The sequence below is a fragment of the Chiloscyllium punctatum genome, chromosome 9 (genome assembly GCF_047496795.1).
Source record: "Chiloscyllium punctatum isolate Juve2018m chromosome 9, sChiPun1.3, whole genome shotgun sequence".
Taxonomy (NCBI): domain Eukaryota; kingdom Metazoa; phylum Chordata; class Chondrichthyes; order Orectolobiformes; family Hemiscylliidae; genus Chiloscyllium; species Chiloscyllium punctatum.
In genome coordinates, this window is record NC_092747.1 from 111,316,438 (window position 1) to 111,337,517 (window position 21,080).

General features: G+C 41.4%; 2 protein-coding genes across 7 annotated transcripts in view; one reads left to right on the plus strand and one right to left on the minus strand.

Moving 5' to 3' along the window:
* nalcn (sodium leak channel, non-selective) overlaps nucleotides 1–21,080 on the minus strand; it is a 358,024-nt gene that overhangs the window by 282,375 nt on the left and 54,569 nt on the right. For 5 of the 6 annotated variants that reach the window (XM_072578064.1, XM_072578061.1, XM_072578062.1 and 2 more), the window contains exons 1-2: nucleotides 11,075–11,316; nucleotides 6,222–6,361 (exon numbers count right to left, since the gene is read on the minus strand). In XM_072578064.1, coding sequence (XP_072434165.1) covers nucleotides 6,222–6,329 — 108 coding nt within the window. In that variant the 5' untranslated portion in view covers nucleotides 6,330–6,361; nucleotides 11,075–11,316. Of the gene's footprint in view, nucleotides 1–6,221; nucleotides 6,362–11,074; nucleotides 11,317–21,080 lie in introns of those variants that run through there. The other variant, XM_072578059.1, reaches the window with a different exon arrangement.
* Nucleotides 19,259–21,080, plus strand: part of itgbl1 (integrin, beta-like 1) — a 220,568-nt gene continuing 218,746 nt past the window's right edge. The window contains exon 1 of the mRNA XM_072578065.1: nucleotides 19,259–19,485. Within this exon, the coding sequence (XP_072434166.1) occupies nucleotides 19,406–19,485 (80 nt within the window). The 5' untranslated portion in view covers nucleotides 19,259–19,405. The remainder of the gene's footprint in view (nucleotides 19,486–21,080) is intronic.

Consider the following 21,080-nt stretch of genomic DNA (forward strand, 5'->3'; position numbering starts at 1 on the left):
GAAGGGCTTATGCCCGAAACGTCGATTCTCCTGCTCATTGGATGCTGCCTGACCTGCTGCGCTTTTCCAGCAACACATTTTTCAGCTCTTTCCCCTCAGAATCTTGTATGTTTCAATAAAGTTGCCTCTCACCCTAAGCTCCAATGAGTACAAGCTCCAACTCTCCTCACAAGGCAGTCCATCCAGACCCAGAATTAGCCTTGTGAACCTTGTTTGGATTGCCTCCCCCCAAATGTCAATGCTTCTATCCTTAGATAAGGGAGCAAAACTGTTCAGTTTTACAGCTGTGGTCTGACCAGCTCCTTGCATAGCTTTTCAGCAAAATTTCCTGACTTTTACGCTCCATTTGCTTTGAAATCCTTTCCTGTTTGGAAGAGACTAGAACTGGCACAGTCAACTTAAGGGGCCTCCTTTTAATTCAGAGGAAAAATATTTTCTCAGACACAGTCTTTAGTTTGTGAAATTCTCTTTCCCAGAAAGTAGTGGCGATTGGATTGTTGAATAATTTTAAGGATGCAATAGACAGATTTTTGATGGACAAGGGTGTCAAGAGTATTAGTGGGAGAAAGAGGAAAGAAGAGTTGAAGACACATTCAACTAGAATCTTATCAAATGATGGAGCAGGCTCAATGGGACAGATTGGCTTGTTCCTTTCTCCTGCTTCCAATTCCTTTGTATGGATAAACATTTACTTGGATGGTTCAGTTGTAATAAAGACTGAGGAATCTGTCAAAAATGCATTGACCTTCACATACTAAATTATGGCAGTATAAAATGATGTTTCGGTTTGAAAGTTAAGACGGAGGATTTTTAAAAAAATTAACATGGGCATATATTGCAAGATCACAACATCATAAAATGTATTTGGGGTAAACTAGACAAACACATTCAAAAGCAAGGAATAGGAGGTTATGTTAATGAGATGTAGAAGGGCAAAAGCAGTTCACATAAAACGTGAACGTCAGCCTGGACCAGTTGGGCTGAATGGCCTGTTTCTGTGTTGTAAATCCTGTGTAATGCTGTATAATAACCAGAAGGAAGAGCTATAACATATCCATCCAGATGCCTTTTCTGTGCAGAATTTCATATTCTCCCCATGTCTGCGTGGGTTTCCTCCCACAGCTCAAAGATGTGTGGAATAGGCAGGCTAAATTGCCTTAAGTGTCCAGGGATGTGCAGGTTAGGTGGATTAGCCTTGGGGTTATAGGGTTTGGGCTGGGGTGGGAGGCCCTTCCATCGGTTGGTGTGAACATGCTCGGCTGAACATCCTGCTTCCACAATGTAGGGATTTTATGAATAACGGAGTTAATTTGCAGAATCAGAGAATTTTACAATTCAGAATTCAACAATTAAGCTCATTATGCCTGTGGCAGCGTTTTGGAAGAACTGTCCAATTTTGTGGCACACTTTGGTTTTCTCCTCCATGCCCCTAAAATCTGCCCTCTCCCAATTGCCCTCCTCAAGTATGTGCACCTTTGGAAAGTTCCTGTAGAACCTGATTATATAATTCTGCGAGTGCTTCTAGATCATAACAATTAGTGTGAAACAAGCTCTTCTCCTTTCATATGAGGTTCCATTATGAATTATTTTAAATTTGCAAGCTATGGTTACCAACTGACTTGACACTGAAAACAGTTTCTACCCACCAACGTAATCAAAACTCTTCATGAACTTGGTTAAAAATCACACAACACCGGGTTATAGTCCAACAGGTTTAAATGGAAGCACTGCTCCTTCATCAGATCAACCACCTGATGAAGGAGCAGCGCTCCGAAAGCTAGTGTTTCCAATTAAACCTGTTGAACTATAGCCGGGTGTCGTGTGACTTTTAACTTTGTCCACCCCAGTCCAACACTGGCATTTCCAATTCATGCATTGGAACAGCACCATTACATTTCCCCTGGACCTTCTCTGCTCTCAGGCGAACAATCTCCAGTCCCTCCATTCCAGTAAATCTCCTCTGCAAACTTGCCAGTGCCTTGTCATCCTTTTCTAAAATATGGTGCCCAGAATTGGACACAATATAGCGAGTGAGGCCAAATCTGTGACTTGAGAAACTAATTTCCAGTGAAGCTCAGTGCAGGCTGGAAGAACAGCCTCTCATTTTCTGCTCGAGAACCCTGCAGCCTTCAGGACTCAATACTGAATTCAATATTTTAGGGCTTGAACACTTTCTCCCCTCTACTTAACCCAACCCCCACACACCAGCCTTGTTGTCACAGGGGCTGCTACCACACACAATTCATTGTCAGCCACTAAGCAGCTATCCGTTCTCCCAGGCTGACCTTTACCCACTCCTTTGTTTGCCCAACTGTTTTTCTCTCTCCGGGCTCCATCACTACCTTATTGCTTATTCCTTCCTCCTCCCCCTATACCTTTGAGCATAACCTTTTCCGAGCTACAATCAGTGCCGAGGAAGGGTCGCTGGACCCAAACGTTAACTCGGCTTTGTCTCCACAGATGCTGCCTGTCCTGCTGAATTTTTCCAGCTATTTTCTCTGTTAGTAATCTGAGAAGATTCACAATGATTCTCTAGTTCGATAACTACGGCAGCCACCATGTCAGGTAAAGCAGGGAATGCGAGTGACAGGGGAGATTAAAAGTTGAAAAGTGTGGCCCTGGAAAAGCACAGCAGGTCAGGTAACATCTGAGGAGCAGGAGTGAAGGGCGTATGCACAAACATTGATTCTCCTGCTCCTTGGATGCTGCTTGATGCTCCTCTGTGCTTTTCCAGTGCCACACTTTTCGACTCTGACCTCCAGCATCTGCAGTCCTCACTATCTCCTCAGGGAGATTTAAAACTAGTCGAAAGGCTGGACTGAGACCTGAGGTGGCTCATAAATACCACGGGCCAAAGCAGAGGGAAAGAAAATAGATGATACATACAGATATACTTGGAGTAGAATCATAGAGTCATAGAGATGTACAGCACGGAAACAGACCCTTTGGTCCAACACTTAGTTTGTTTTTTTTAGCACTACATTAACTGCCAATACAAGACCATAAGGCATAGGAGTAATATTAAGCCATTCAGCCCACTGAGTCTGTCCCACCATTCAATGAAACTATGGCTGATCTAATATTTCCTCAATTCTACTTTGCTAGCTTTATTCCCATAACCCTCACTTCCTTTATTGATTCAACATGTCTATCTCAACTTGATTATACTTAACAACCCAACATCTATTTTAAAATTCCAAAAATTCACCACTTCTGGTTAAAAAAAAATTCCTCCTCACTGAGCAACACAATTTGACATGGAGCTGCAGTAAATTGGGACATGTTCTTCCAATGGAGTCAAGTATCCCACTGAAGATGTGATATACCTTTCAGTAAAACCAAGAGCCTGGTCTGCCCTCTCAGTTAGATATAAAAAGATCCCACTCCATTATTTTGAAGGAGAAAATTGGGATTCTCCTCCATGTCAAGGGTTCCCATTTATCCATCAACCGATGTGAATAAAAACAAAGTATCTGGTCATTTATCATATCAAATCAAGAGTGGAAACTGGAAATCTGAAATAAAATCACAGGAAACATCTGCAGGTGTCTAAGGAGAGAATAACAAGGCATTTCACTGGCATTTTGTCAGAACTTCTTTATTTCATCTACCTCATTGTGGGATCTTGATGAACATTGTGTGAAATGTCTGCAGTATTTTCCCACATTACAACAATAGCTATACTTCATGAAGCACTTCATTGGCTGTAACACTTTGAACATATGGAAAAGGGTAGCCCCATGAACCTGCTCCACATTCAATAAAATCAGAACTGGGCTTCTCAGGCATGTAAGGATAGACATCATTCTTAATTCTAAAGGACAGTCAAAAACTACAGCAATGATTGATCCGGAACCTTAAATCCAACTCCCATTATTGCCTTTGTATTGAAAATTCCATCAACCTCTCTTGTACTTAATGACTGAGCATCCCCATCTCCTTCTCTGGATCGAGAATTCCAAAGAATCACAAATCGTTGAAGAACAAAATTTATGCTCATCTCAGTCCAAAATGGCTGACCCTTTATCCTAAAACAGTGACTCATAGTTCTAGATTTTCAAGCATAGAGAAACAAACACTCAACAGCTAAACATCCCCTAAGAATTTAATATGCTATCATAATGTCTCTGCTCCTTCTTCTATACTTTATAAATAAAGTGGCTACAAGACAGGTCAGAGGCTTAGAATCCAGCAGTAAGTGAGTCACCTCCTGACTTCTCAAAATCTGTCCGCCATCCACAAGGTAAAAGTCGGGAGTTTGATGGAATACTCTCCTCTCCTAAATGGGGGCCGCTCCAACAACACTCAAGAAGCTTGACACTGTCCAGGATAAAGCAGTCCACTTGACTGACATCATATTCACAAACATCCATGCCAATGCTTAGTAGCAGCAGTGTGTAGTATCCAAAGGATGCACTGCAGAAATTCAAAGCTCCTTAGAAAGAATCTTCCAAACCCACATGCCCTTAATCTAAAAGGACAAGGGCATCAGTTACATGAGAACACTGCCACCTCCAAGCTCCCTCCCAAGCACCATTGTCCTGACTTGGAAATACATTGCTGTTCCTTCACTGTCACTGGGTCAAAATCCTGGAATATCCTCCCAGTCATTGTAGCTCTACCTGCTGCACATGGACTGTAGCAGTTCAAGAAGACAGCTCACCATCACCGCCTCAAGGGCATCTAGAGACAGGCAATAAATGCTGTCTCAGTGATGCCCACATCCCATGGGGAAATTAAAATAAAAATGAGCAACCCTTTGAAATGATGCCCTCTAGTCCTTTACTCTCCCACAGGGAGAAACAATCTCTGTACAATTACCAAATCCCATAAGAATCTTGTATATTTCAATAAGGTCGCCTCTCATTCATCTAAATTTCAATGATTATAAGCCCCAACCACTCCTCATAAGACAGTCCCTCCATACCCAAAGCCTAGTAGGGCTAGCCGAGTGAACCTTCCTTGGATTGCCTCAATGTCAATCCATATTTCCTTAGATAAGGGACCAAAACTGTTCACAGTATTTCAGCTGTGGTCTGATTAGTGCCTTGTACAATATTGGCAAGTAAACAACAACTTCATCAGTCAAAGTATTGAGAACAGCAGTTGGGACATCATTTTATGGCTGTACCAGACATTGCTAAGACCACATTTAGTGTACTGCATACAATTCTGGTCATTCTGCTAAAGGAAACATGTTATTCAACTGGCAAGGGTGCAAAAAAAGGTTTACAAGGAAGTTACTGAGACTGGAAGGGTTGAGTTAGAAAGGATAGGCTGGAACTTTCCCTGAGACGTGACCTTATAGAGATTTATAAAATCGTGAGGGGCATAGCTAAAGTGAATAGCTAAGATATTTTCCGTCAGGGTAGGGGAGTCCAAGCTAGAGGGAATAGGTTTAAGATGAGAGGAAAAGATTTAAAGGGGCAACTTTACCACACAGATGGTGGTATGTGTACAGAATGACCTGCCAGAGGAAGTGGTGGAGACGGGTGCAATTATGTCATTTAAAAGGTATCTGGATGGGTATATGACTAGGAAGAGTTTAGAGGGATATGGGCCAAATGCAGACAAAGGGGATTCGTTCAGTTTATGGATGAGTTGGGCTGAAGGATCTGTTTCCATACTGTATTACACCATGACTCTAAGTGGTATTTCTACAGCATCTTTAATATAGAAAAACATGCCAAAGTGTTAAACATTCATGCTATTGATTTTAAAAAGTGTCAATGAGCCAGAGAAAAGGACATTAGGACAGGTAAGCAAAACCTTGATCCTAAAGACAAGTTCTACAGAGTGCCTTAAAGAAGAAGAGATAGGTAGGAAGTTGGAGAGTTTAAGGAGGGATTTCCAGACCTTAGGGTATTAACAGTTGAAGGTACTGTCAACAACTGAGGATCGATTAAAATCAGGGATTTTCTAGAATCGGAGGATCGCAGAGGTATTCGAGGTTTTAGAGTTGAAGGAAATTAGGGAGATAGGGAGGCCATGGAGGGATTTGAAAACAAGAAAAACTAAAAATTCAATTCAGATTGTAGCTAGATTGGGCCCAATACAAGACCATGAGCACAGGAGGAACGAGTGAGTGAGACATCTGGAACGTTGGGACACAGGGAGCAGTTTTGGATGAACACATGCTTATGGAGGACATGAGGCTGGAGAACCTTTGGAGACTTTTATACCGAAATATTTGTCGGACCTCCACCACAAATGTAACTTACTGGCTTGTTGATCCACAAAATATCAGCATTGTCTGTAAGCATCTCATCAGGTCCAAAGTCTGTAACAGGCTGACTCTCCACTCTTGAACTTTGCTTCCGTTTCAACATCTTTGAAATCAAGGTTTTTCAAGAAAAGAATTCTGTCAACATAAAAATAATAGTCAGGCAAATATAATAGCCCAAGGCTTGTGGTCTCCAGATCATCAGAGACCAGATGTAAGATCAGAGATATTTTGCTGCGTTGGAGTCAGAGATATTAGACAGTCTCTACAATAACTGCACAAAGGCAGTTATTCCATCACCAAGTCACCCTTTATTATTATGGGCACAGTACATGGGCTCTGACCAGCCAGCTCAGAGCCAGTCCCTAGAATGAGGAGACTGTCTGAATGTCCTGTTTATTTTTTTGTTTGACACTGATCCAGCTCTCTCAGATCCAGCTATCAGCCTAACACTCCTTTTTTTTTACCACAGAGGCCGGTATCCCATCACCACTCCTGTTTAACTTTTTTTCGCTTTACCCCCACACTACCGTCTAACTGCGGTACTGCTTATTTTTCTCCCAGCACCCATGTTGTGTGTGCAGGTGTGAGACACAGTAAAAGACACAAGGAACTTCCTTTTTTTAATGCTTCCAGTGATAAGAAACTTCAGTTATGAAGCTGGACTGGAAAAGTTGGGACTGTTTTCCCTGGAGAAGGTCAGGATAAGAAGTGATATCCCAGATGAACTAACTCCACAGAGGCCAGGATCCCGTCACCAAGTCATCCTTTATTCACATGTGGAAAGTCATTGAAAGATACTGATCCAGTTCCCTCAGAGCCAGCTCCCAGGGTGAACAGAACCTCTGATACTCCTGTTTATTTATTTTTCCCCCACACCCATGTTGTGTGTGTGCAGGTGTGAGACGCAGTGAAAGACACAAGTACTCTCCTGTTTTTTTTATGGCACAGAGGCCAGTATCCCATCACCAAGCTACCCTTAATTTACATGTGGATAGTCTTTGACACTGATCCAGTTCCCTCAGAGCCAGCTCTCAGGGTGAACAGAACCTCTGACACTCCTGTTTATTTTTTCCCCAGCACCCATGCGTGTGTGTGTGCAGGTGTGAGAGACAGTGAAAGACACAAAGAATCTCCTGTTTATCTCTGTCAGACAGAGCTCCCTGATTGGCCCCAGGGTAACAACCCCAATCGAAGATCTCATAGTCGATAAGATCCACTTGGTACTTGCTGCAAACACTACAGTTTCATTGTACTCACCTGGATAGTTGAAAACATCAAGAGAGAAAAAAAACTAGCCTAACTATTGGTTAGCTCCAGAACCAAACCCCCTCAGTGACTCTTATTGAACTCCAACATTTCCCACCCCAAAGAGCCCCTCCCCCAGTTTCTATCTCACCCATCAGCTTGTTCTGGAATGTCACTTATTCACAATATGTACCCATGACCTGAACAAAAGGCCCAAGTGGAAGGTTGCTAAATTTGCTGATGACATGAAGTAACATAAAAATAGGACAAAGTGTCTGCAAAGAAATCTAGATCGGTTTGCCGATTCAGCAAAAATACAGGGGTGGGAACGTAACATAACAAAATCTGTACTTGTCCACTTTGCCAGGAAGACTAAAAGGGAAGTTACATTTAACCAATCTACCTCAATTCTATGAGGACATTGGATGTGCTGTGAACAGGGGGAACCAATGGATGTACTGTAATTAATACATACAATTTATATGAATGACACGGATGAAGACATGGAAGGTGTTTGCCAAATTTGCTGATGACACAAAGGTAAGTAGAAAATGTAGATGCAACAATGAAGAAGGCAGAATAACACCTTTTCTTCTTCAGGCAGCTTAGGAAGTTTGGTATGTCCACAACGTCCCTCACTAACTTTTACAGGTGCACCATTGAAAGCATACTATCTGGGTGCATAACAGCCTGGTTTGGCAACTGCTCTGCCCAGGACCATAAGAAACTACAGAAGGTGGTGTGCACTGCCCAGACCATCATGGAAGCCAACCTCCCATCCATGGACTCCATTTACACGAGTCCCTGCTGCGGAAAGGCTGTCAACATCATCAAAGACCCATTGCATCCCAGTAATGATCTCCTACAACCTCTTCCGTGTGTAACCTCTTCCACACACACACACACACAATTAGACTGATGAACAGACTCTCTCCAAAATATTGTTGATCTTGCCTAGTGCATATCCTGAGCGAAGTAACCTGTCTGCCTCTGAATGTTTTTTTCACCCTATGATCTGCATGTCCTTGCTTACTATGATCTGCATGTGCTGCTCATAAGCAAAGCTTTTCACTGCACTTAGGTACACGTGACAATAAATAAATCACATCAAATTCAAATCAAAAGTAAGTTGTGAAGTTGACAAGATTACTAGAAGATATACAATAGACAAAGTTAAAGGAGTAAGCAAAGATATGACAAATAGAGTATAATGTGGGTAAATATGAAATTGTCAATTTTGGCAGGAAAAAAAAAATCAGATGATCTAAAAGGCAATAAATTGCAAAGCTTTGAGATATGGAAGGATCTGGGTCACTTAATACATGAAGTATAAAAGACTAGAATATCAGGCACTGCAAGTAATTAGGAATGGAATTATCATCTATTGTTACGAATGGAACATAAAATTAGGCACATTATGCTTCAGTTACATGGGTTTTGGTGAGACCATATCTGAACTGCTCTGTACAATATCAGTATCTTTATTTAAGGAAGGATTTAAATGCAGTGGAGGCAGTTCAGAGTTGGCTTAGATTAGATTCCCTACAGTATGGAAATAGGCCCTTCGGCCCAACAAGTCCATACTGACCCTCCAAAGAGTAACCCACCCAGACTCATTCCTCTACCCTATATTTACCCCTGATTAATGCATCTCACACTATGGACAATTTAGCATGGCCAATTCACCTGACCTGCGCATCTTTTTGGATTGTGGGAGGAAACCAGAGCACACCCAGGCAGACACAGGGAGAATGTGCAAACTCCACACAGTCGCCAGAGGCGGGAATTGAATCAGAATCCCTGGCGCTATGAGGCAGCAGTGCTAACTACTGAGCCACTGTGCTGCCTAAAATGGAATATTGGAATAATACTTGGAATACGTCAGTTTTTTAATCAGGAAAGGTTGGACAGACTAAGCTTATATCCGGTGAAGTTTGGAGGTCAAACTTGATTAAACCCTACTAGATCCTGATCTATCCTGACATGGTAAATGTGGAAAGGATGTTTCACCTTATGGTACAATCCAGAACTAGGGGGTCAGTGCTTAAAAAATGAAGGTCCATTTATTTGAAACTAATGAAGCAAAACTTTCTGTCAGGGGATTTAAGTGTCTTTGGAACTCTCTTCCTGAAAGGTGTTGGAAGAAGAGTCCTTGAATATTTTTAACAATTAGGTGTACAGATTATTTGTAAGCAAGGGGTTGAGTGGTTATCAGGGGAGGTAGGAATGTGGGTTTGAGATTATATTCCACCAAATCTAATGAATTCATGAAGAAGGCTCGAAAGGCTAAATATATAGCATCTTTAACATGGTGAAACCTTGTCTTTTGGTTGGAGAAAACATACATTGATGAAAATGTTTTGTCAAATATTTTCATCACACACTCATTCAGACAATGCTCAAGAATGTCAATTTAAAAAGGGAAAACCTTTCATACTGTAAGTGAAGTGAGTGCTGATTAATTGACAAGTGGACTCCAGCTCGCTAAGGTGCTTTATCAAAGGTTGGCAGTTAACTGTAAATCATCATCTACCTGGTGCATTCTGCCTGTTAAAGCCTCTACCGATCGCAATCCACTTGCCAGCCAATCAACATGCTATACTCATGCAGTATAAAAATGTTGTTCCACTTTACATTGGCATTTCTTGCAGATTATCCTAACAAGTGCAAGATGAAAAGCCTTAGAAAAGGGTGCCTTTTTCAGGAGGAGTAAAACATTTAGCCATCTCACAGGAGAGGTATCAAACAAAATTTAAAAGTGAGCCTCATAAAGTTGGATTCGGATAAGTGATCAAAAACTTGACAGCAGAAAGTGTTGTCACTGATAGCTCAGCGATTTAGAATTCAAGATGCACAAGAGGTCAGAACTGCAGGAACAGTGTGTGCTGAAGGGCTTTATGGGAACAAAAGGGCAAGACAGAGCTAGGAAGGGGTGATACCACAAAGGGATCTGGAAACAAGGATAAGGAATTAATATTGTGACACTGCTGCACTGGCATCCTAAGGAGTGATGGGTGAACAAGGCTTGGGGGGTGAGTTAGGATAGAGGCAGCAGAGTTTGAGGAAGCTCAAGATCTGGGAGCACAGAATGTGGGAGGGCAGTCTGAGAGAGGTTTAGGATGGCCAAGTCTGAAGATCACAGAATCTCAGCAGATCAATTTTGGCATTCCATCTATTTCCCCAAGAGTACATGAATTAAAATGACTTCTCTTGATAGCTAGTTCAGAGCAGAAAAAACATGGAGCTTTGTACGAAGAAAATAAATCCCAATACTCCAAAAAAATTCTATTTATACTGACTGAAGACCCAACCTCTTTTTTTTTAAATGTAGGTGCAAAAGGATGTCAAATTATTACACTGATGAATGTGCAAACGATCTGATTTGCGAACGACACCTAAAGTAAACAGCTTTCTTTCGGCCTGATTTAAACCTATCCTCACTTGCTTTAAATGATGCAACCATGGCAACGGCCCTTTAAATCTGAGCATCTCCAACGGCAAATTCACCTTTTGTCATCTGCATTCGCAATGCTGCAGCCTTTAACGGCTTTTGCACCGATTTCAACAAAAAGCATCGCAGTTTGGAAAAAAAATGGGACCAACCTTCTGTCTGATCTTGTGCAATCTCCCAGAGATTTATTTGGAAGGTTTCAGTTTGACACTAAATCCAATGCAAAGACAAGAATCCCTTCAAATGAAATTGACCTGAAACAGCAGGATGACACTGTCACTCGCCACTTGCTTTTCGACTAACGCCCTGAACGCGGTTTTAAACAAAAACAACAACAACAACAAAAAAGGCTGCTTGAAATTCTGCAATTTTTTTTTCCTCCACTAATTCTATTAGCGACCTTGGCACCGGAAGTGCAGTGCCTTCTACTGGGAGGAGGTGGGACTTCCGATGAAAGCAGGTGAAAGTGCCAGAAACTCACCTGGTGCTGTTCCCAAATCTGAAGAAGGTTGAGTTTGAGGGCCCCCTCTGGGGCAGCATGAGTGAGCCAGGAGGTCTGGGTTCAACCCTTCCCTGCTCCAGAGGTGTGTAATAACATCTCTGAACAATTTAGTTTAAATGTATCTGTGAAAGTTTGAGGTGGCACCTACTGGTGACCCTTTATAAAAGAGCACAGCTAATAGACAATTTAATCAGAGCATAAAATTTATACATTGAGTATAAGATTAGTGCCAAAAGACCCCTACCTATAAGACTGTTTTCTTTTGACCACAATAACTTGTATGCTAAAATGCATTATCTGTTAGGATGGTGGAAATGTATGTTTAGAATTACAATTGTGCCCCTTAAATATGTCTAGACTATTCCTGCAGTCACTCTCTGTGGTGACAAGTTCCACATTCTTGTCACTCTGCAAACAATTTCTACTGAAATGCCTAATGGATGTGTTACTGGAAAACTTCACAAATTGATGCAAGGACTCAGAAAATCTGGTTGATTGTCTATTTCATACGTATACAGGGAGAGCCAGTCTTATTACTGTGAAATGTAAGTAACTCTAGTGTGTTACAGACACTTTTAAACTTTATGCCAACCATTGCAACATTCATATTATAATTTAAACTCTTCTCTGTCCAGATTCCTGATCTGCTGTTTACTCACAGTTTGTTTTTAACATTCACTCGTGGGATGTAGACATCTCTGGCTGGGCCAGTATTTATTGCCTATCCCCAGTTGCCCTTGAGAAGGTGAGCTACCTTCTTGAACCACTGCAGTACATTTGGTGCAGGTACACCTACAATGTTGTTAGGGAGGAAGACCTGGGAGTTTGATCAAGCAGCATTAAAGATATGGCGATGTATTTCAAAGTCAGAATGGTTTTAGACCTGGAGGGAAACTTGCAAGTGGTGGTGCTCCCTTATATTTGCTGCTTTTGTCCTTCTAGATGGAAGTAGTCATGGAAGGTGGTGTCTAAGGATGTTTGGTGAATGTCTTCAATGCTTCTTGTAGCTTATACACACTGCTGCTACTGAGCATTAGTGGCGGATGTTGTGCCATTCAAGTGAGCTGCTTAGACCTGGATGGTGTCAAGCTTCTTGAGATTTGTTGGGGGTGCATTCATCCGGGTTAAAGGAGAACAACCCATGATACTCCTGACCTATACCTTACTGATAGCGGACAGGCTTTTGCAAGTCAGGAGTCCAAGCTTATGGCCCGCTGTTGTAGCCATTACACTTACATTAGATTAGATTACTTACAGTGTGGAAACAGGCCCTTCGGCCCAACAAGTCCACACCGCCCCGCCGAAGCACAACCTACCCATACCCCTACATCTACCTCTTACCTAAGACTACGGGCAATTTAGCATAGCCAATTCACCTGACCTTCACATCTTTAGAGTGTGGGAGGAAACCGGAGCACCCGGAGGAAACCCACGCAGACACGGGGAGAATGTGCAAACTCCACACAGACAGTTGCCGAGGTGGGAATTGAACCCGGGTCTCTGGCGCTGTGAGGCAGCAGTGCTAACCACTGTGCCACCGTGCCGCCCCTGGACATTGGCTTGTCCAGTTCAGGTTCTCATCAATAGTAACCCTCGGGATGTTGATAGTGCAGCATTCAGCAGTAGCGACACTATTGATTGTCAAGGAGTGATGGTTAGGTTGTCTATTATTGGTGACAGCCATTGCCTGGCATTAGTGTAGCGTGAATGTTACTTTCCATTTTCAGCCTAAATCTGGATATTGTCCAGAGCTTGTTATATTTGGATGTAGTCTGCTTCGGTATCTGAGAAGTTGCAATATCCCATTGCGCAATTGTCTTTGAATATCCTCACTTCTGCTTTTATGATGGAGGGCAGGTCTTTGATGACGCAGCTGAAAATGTTTGGGGTGAGGACACCACCCTGAGGAATCTCTGTAGGAACTGAGATGACTGATCTATAACAATCACAATCATCTTCCTTTGTGCCAGGTTTCACTCCAACCAGTGGAGAATTTCCCCCCGATTCCCATTGAATTCAGTTTTGCTAAGGCTCTTTGATGCCACACTTGGTCAACTGTGGCCTTGATATCAAGAGCCATCAATCTCACATCATATCTGGAATTCAGCTCCTTTGTCCATGTTTGAAGCAAAATTACAATGAAATCAGGAGCTTAGTGGCATAATCCAAACTGTGGGCATCAGCGGGCAGGTGCTGCTTTATTGGTGATACCTTCCATCACTGCACCAATGATCGAGGGTAGACTGGTGGGGCGATAATTGGCCAGGTTGAATTTGTTATGCTTTTTGTATACAGGGCCTACCTGGGCAATTTTCCACATTATCAGGTAGATGCCGGTGTTGTTGCTTTACTTGAACAGCTTGGCTATGGGCACAGCAGGTACTGCAGCACAAGTCCACAGTGATGAGAATTGGGACAAATGGGACTTTTTCTGGTTGGGAAGAAGCAACTAGCCGGGTACCATATGGTTTGGTCTTTGGCTCCCCTGAACACACGCACCAGCCAGTTTCAACCCTACTGTTGTTAGAATACTGAATACACTCACAAACTCTTAAAATTTGCCTGTACCTGTGTTTTTGTTTTTGCCGCTGCTACCTATTATTTACTTATTGATGCTACTTAACTATGTGATCTACCTGTATTGCTCGCAAGACAAAGCTTTGCCTCGGTACACGTGACATTTGCAGCCTACACGAATGACTTGGATGCAGTGATAGAAGGTACTGCAGCTAAATTTGCAGATGACAGTATAGTAGGTGGGAAATTAAGTTACAATGAAAAAGTAAACTCTTTACAAATGGGTACAGATAAATTGGGTGACTACACTAAAACTTAGATTTTTAGATCCCCTACGGTATGGAAACAAGCTCTTCGGCCCAACAAGTCCATACTGACCCTCCAGAGAGTAACCCACCCAGACCCATTCCCGTAATCTATATTTACCCCTGACTGATGCACCTAACACTATGGGCAATTTAGTGTGGCCAATTCACCTGACCTGCATATCTTTGGACTGTGGGAGGAAACCAGTTCACCCGGAGGAAACCCACGCAGACACAGGGAGCACGTGCAAACTCCACATAGACAGTCGCCTGAGGCAAGAATATGAACCCAGATCCCTGGCACTGTGAGGCAGCAGTGATAACCACTGAGCCACTGTGCCACCCCTTGGTAGATGGCGTTTAATGTGGATAAGTATGAAATTATCCATTTTGGTTGGAGGAATAGAAAGACAACTTATTATCTTAATGGAGGGAAACATCAGTGATCTTCTGTGCAAAGGGACATGTGAATTACAGAAAGTGGTATGCAAGTACAGGAGGTAATAAGGAAGGTAATTGGAATTTTGGCGTTTACTACCAAAGGAATGGTGTATAGAAGTGGGGAAATGGTACTACAGCAAGTATGACTACACCTGGAGTATTGCATATAGTTTTGGTCCTCTTTTTTTTTTGCTGTGTGATCTCCTGGTTATATTTTTTTGTTTTTTTTTTAACCCCCACACTACCGCCTAAGTGCGGTAGTGCTTATTTTTTTCCCCAGCAAGTTTTGGTCCTCTTACTTGAGGAGGGGTGACGTGGCATTGGCGGCAGTTCAGAGGACATTCAATTGCTTGATTCCAGAGATAGGAGGGGGGTTTTGTCCTATGAATAAAGAGAGAGCAATTTAGGCCGATATTCTCTTGATTTTAAAGGAATGAGATGAGAGCTAATTGAGATTTATAGGATATTAAAGGGATTGACAAAGTTGATGGATAGAGGATGCTTCCTCTTGTGGGGAAATGTAGAATGAAAGCTGATAGTTTTAGACTAAGAGGTAGCAGATTTAAAATATAGGTGAAGTGGAATTACTTCTCTCAAAAGGTTGTGAATCTATGGAATTCATTATGTCTGGTTGATGCTGGGACACTAAGCAAATTTCAGGTGGAGATAGACAGTTATCTAATTATTTCATTAATTAAATGATTGTTTAATTAAATAATGGAATGACGGGTTATGGAGAGCAGACAAGAAAGTGGAGTTGAAGCCATGATGTGATTAGCCATGATCATATCAAATGGCGGAGTGGGACTGCGGGGCTGAAATACTTATTCCTGCTCCTACTTATGCTCTCCATAATGTTCCGAGGGTCCGTATGCTTTGCAGTGCAATTTCTTCCAATCATTCCTTGATATGATATGGAGTTAAATGAGTTTAGTGGAGACTGGCTTCTGTGATTCTGGGATGTTTTGAACAAGCATTGTCTGTTCTTTTTGATCTAAAGCAGACTCTAACTTGTCAATACTGCAGCTTTTGCACTCCTGGTCTCTCTCTCTCTCTCTCTCTCGGTACATTTGCATTTAAAATATGACTGAAAATTTAACTTTTAACCGATTCAATCTCTTCAAATTACGATATTGATGGCCTTTGGATTTGGACTTCCTCACAACTCAGAACATTATTTCTAAATCAGCCTTATCAAAACTTTCTTCAAATTGGAAGGACTTCACCCATTAGCCTTTTCTGTTTTACACCAATCCAATCATTAATTTAATTCAATACAGCACAGAAACAGGCTCTCCAGCCCACCAAGCCAGAGCCGTTTCCTAATTTCTTATTTAAACCTGCAACTAATTGTTCATGCATGGTTTCTGATAGCTTCCTGTTCATGTGTCTATCAAGATATACCTTAAACTCCCTAAATCAGATTCTAAAAACATTTTCAAACCAGGAATTTGGGGAAATAACTTGGGGTTGAAATTTTGGCAGGGCTTTGGGAAAAGATCAAGTGGAGTAGAATTAATTAGATAGCACTTTCAAAGGTACACCACAAGCACAGTGGATCAAAAGCCTTCTTCCCTGTTGGACCACTCTGTGGTTGTGTTGTGGCTCTGCCTTCCATAGAAACAAAAAAAAATCAAAGCAGGAGTAGGCTATTCAGCCCTTTAAGCCTAGCCCGCCAATCAACATGATCATGGATGACCATCCAACTCAGTGCAACTCAGTTCCACTCTCGGTGGTGCCAATGTAACGTAAGCGTCCTGAAGTTGTCATTTGCCAAAGCTCTTAAATGCATTACTTGCACCATGTGTTTTGTATACAGGATCATCAGAACTCAGGAGCAAGGTGGATGTGAAAAGAAGCTCCTTTACAGGTCTCACCCATACACTCATGAAAAATCTGTTAATGAGACCCATTTTAAAGATCTTCAAGTGGTTAATCTGTTGAAAAAAATCATTTTTGTTTCGCCATATCCAAAGTACTTAATCTTTTAATGGTCTCTCTTTAATCAGTCAATCAAACTTTGCTTTTGAAACTTAGTCAAATGTTCAAAATGACACACTTACAGCTTTTGGGAAATTTCAACAAAGAACTCTCTGCAGCCATGAATTAGGTGATCATTCAACTTCTAACGCACTCACCGGATTGCCTGTCAGTCATCACAGTCCTGCTGACAATGGTGTTTTTGTATCTCAATGACAGCTCAAGCCTTATTTTTTTACAAGTTTGAAGAGTGAGCAATTGAAAATAACTTCAGATCACGACACTTAAACAGACCTTATCTTCCTTCAAGAACATTCACCTAAATGTATGACATTCACATAAATGTATGACAGGTTAGGGCCCCTTGAATAACCAAATGGGGTCTGTTTGACTTCAGCACAAAATTCAAATGATGTTACTGAGGCTGGATTTCACCATCTATGAGTCACATCCTACCTCTCCTTACCCGCATTTGAAATTGAATCCAAGACAACAATGGGGAGGTACTTCTGAATTTTTTGGTGTTTTACAGCATATGGTGTGGGAGGATGGTGGTAAGAGCAGTTTGATGGGGTGCCATCATGGCTGGGGAGGAAGTGCAGTCTTGTATTCTATCCCACTGTGGAGAAGACCTTGATGGTGACCGGAGGGTGACATGAAGTTTGGTTCACTGGTGAATTCTTGCAATTAGACAACAGTAATTGAAAGGCATCGGGCAACACTGAGATCATGTAAGGTCACAAGTGACAAAGAAAGTGCTTTCTGTTTGGTTCCTGGACATAAAGCCTGACAGGTGAAGATCATTCAGCCCTTCAAACCTGTTCAATGTGATCATTTGTGATTTGAATCTTAACTTCATTTATCCATCTTGGTTCTAAAATCCCTCATCCTTTTGCTCAACAAAAATATATCAACATCAGTTATTTTGGGGGAGGTGGCTCCAAGTTTCTAATCCTCTTGACATGAAGAAGTGTTTCCTTCTCCTGAATGATTTCAGTCTAATTTTAAGATTCTGTTTCTCCTTTTGGACTACCTCCATCAGACAAGAACATTATCTACCTCATCAAATCTTTTTTATTGTTACAAACATCTAAATTGGATTACCTCTTAGTCCTCTCTCTTCAAGGCAATACAAATATAGTCTATGAGCTCTTGTGGTGCAGTGGTAGCATGTGTAACTCTTGACCAGGAGATCAAGGTTCACAATGCCTAATTGCATTGTACCTGTGCCAAATAGACAACAGTAATTCGAGAAGGCAGCTTACCATCACCTTCTCAAGGGCAACTGGGACAGGCAACAAATGCTGACCTATTCAGGAACCTCCACATCCCATGAGTGAATTAACAAAATGCTGTAGATAAACAACAGATTAAAACCTGGGCAGGGAAGTATTGGAATTATAATATGCATGTTGTAATGTTTAGAAGTGTTTGTAACACATCAGAGTTATTTACACTTCATAGTGATAAGACTGGCTCTTCCTGCATGCATGTGAAATAAACAATCACCAACCAACCCGATTTTCTGAGTTGTTGTATCAATTTGTCAAGTTGCCTGTTAACAAATCCATTAGGCATTTCAAGAGAAACTGTATGCAGAATGGTAAGAATGTGGAACTTGTCACCGCAGACAGTGACCGTGGGGAATAGTCTAAACACATTTAAGGGATGCAATTGTCTTGTAAAGGAGCTGACCTTGACTGAGTGTTGCAGTCTAGCACATTCCAAGGTTCAGGACTACATGCTGAGGGACTATGAAAGGTTAGGGCAGCTGCTGCCAAGGCGCAGTGGGGAATGACCATACTTTAAGGTCTTTCTGCCAGCAGTAAATGGTGGTCTGTTCAGGTATTGACACCCACACCCCACCCCTCATATATGTAAATATGGTCTTGTACAAGTAAGAAATGCCTTTGGGAATGTTGTTGGAAAGAGTCAAACTCCAATGTTTGTTTCTCCATATGCTACTGAACAGAATCAAACTGCTTTAGTGACCATTTATGTATGTAGAGATAAATTTATAAATAAAGTATATTTTCCGGATTTTAAAAAATGGTGATGGGCCTTCGGGATTCTGAAGATTCTTATTTGTTTTTGATTTGGAGACGCCAGTGTTGGACTGGGGTCTTATGATCTAATACTCCACAACCACCTGAGGAAGGAGCAGCGCTCCAGAAGCTAGTACTCCCAAATACACCTGTAGGACTATAACCTGGTGATGTGTGATTTTTATCTATATTTAGTTTTGCAGATGGTTATTTTGTGTGTAGGGTTAGGATGGAGGGGTGGGGAATTTCAAGCAGGTCTTCTCAAAAGTGGGCATCAGGCCATGGTTGCAACATAACAATAATAGTGCTTTATATTTTCAAAGATTAATACAGGAGCTGAAAATACCAACATTTTCCATAGACAAGTTGTAAACAAAAGGGAGACTTTTTTTCCAGAGTTTTAACAAATTCTGCAGTTGCTGACTGTAAGCTACGAACCATCTGGCTGGACAAATGTTTCTAATTACCTTCCCTACATCTCTGGAATTTGGTTCTGACATTCCGCTATGCTCACTTCCACACGGCCAACACTAATCATCTACACTTGCATGTGTAGAGCAATAAGCCAATAAAGATTTAAGGCAGACTTGACTTGTCTGAAGTCAGCTTCAGCTTTGTCGCCTGTCTCTAATATAGAATATCCGAGAAGCCAGCAGGCATTATAAGTTTAATTTTGTCACCTTCAGTTTAAACATGCACGCAGACGTTCTGGTAAATTATATGGTTTTGCTCAACACTGTGTTTGTGTCTCAAAGCTTCTTGCAGTCTACAGGGTGAGTACAGCAGTCCTGGAGTGTTTTGTAATCTGTTGTTATGGTGATCTGCTTAACTATTGTTTGATAGGATTGCAACAATGAGGGGGAAAAATCAGCTGCTGTGTAATGTCAACTCTCCATGTAACAGAATTACAAAAAAAAGTATATACTTGCCTGCAAAAATAAAAACGATGCTAGTCCAACTTTCTTAAAGACAATTGTGAATTAATACTAGTAACCATAATTATGAAGGAATATAATCCTTAAGATACCTGCTTGTGTGCCATCCAGATTGGCTATTTCCAATTTAAATCTGATGTAAACCAGGGTGAATTTTGACAAACTAATTGTAGTTCAGCAAAGAGAAGATGAAACTGTCTTAAAGAAAATGTATATGCTATCAAACAAGTATCGAAGCTATCTTCTCGATTGGTTATCCATTGTTATAGATAGTTCATAGAGACAAGAAACTTTACTAGACCCAGGGCATCTTATTGCCATAGCAATCAGCCACTTGATAGTTAGAATTCTTGCTTAACCTTCAATTTTGGAATAAGTTACCCAATATGTATTTAAAGCAAAGACTATAATTTCTGTTCACATGTTTTAGAAGTTTCAAGATTCTGAATACCATTTGGAATTAAGTAATCAGTTTTTAAAAAAATATGAAAATACTTACGTGATGCAGAATTTTTTAATGGTTAAGGCTACTTGATGTTATTACTGGTCAGAGTATAAAAGTTCCCCTGTTTATTCAAAATGTTAACGATTAGAGTGAATAAATCCTTCATGTGACTTTTGATGCATTCACAGCAAATAAATCAAATCAAAGAGAGAAAACATAACGTATGAAGACAGCAAAACACGTCCGACATTAATATGCAATGGCAGCATAATTTACTGTGTGATAATTTATTACTAGCGATAAAATAGACCATTGCATTGTAAAATAAGTAAATTAATTACACCCCAGTAATAGAAAGTCAACTAGATGACCTTCACTAATGAGTCTTCTCCAGTGTTTAACTTTCGGTATCTGGGTGCTGTTGCCAAGGCTGGCATTTATTATGGAAAAGCGCAGCAGGTCAGGCAGCATCAAAGGAGCAGGAGAATCGATGTTTCGGGCATAAGCCCTTCTTCAGGAATCCTTAGGAATCCTTCAGGAATCTTCAGGGCTTATGCCCGAAACGTCGATTCTCCTGCTCATTGGATGCTGCCTGACCTGCTGTGCTTTTCCAGCAACACATTTTTCAGCTCTGACCTCCAGCATCTGCAGTCCTCACTTTCTCCTGGCATTTATTATGCATATCTTTGTCATCACTTGGTTAGAAGGTCATGGGATCAGAGACTTGAGCACAAATATCCATGTTGAACCTTCAATGCAGTACAGAAAAAATGCACAGTCGGAGGTGCTATCTTTTGGATAAGGCAATGAGTCAAGGTACCATCAGCCACCTGAGATGGACACGTGATTCCATCGAAGCAGTCAGAAGGATGATAATATTCTTGCTTTGGAATGGTTATAGTACCAGCATCAGCACTCTGGTGGAAACTGTTCTTTCAGACATTAGGTTTTCAATGAGGCCGATGTGACTAGCTTATGTATGAAGAAA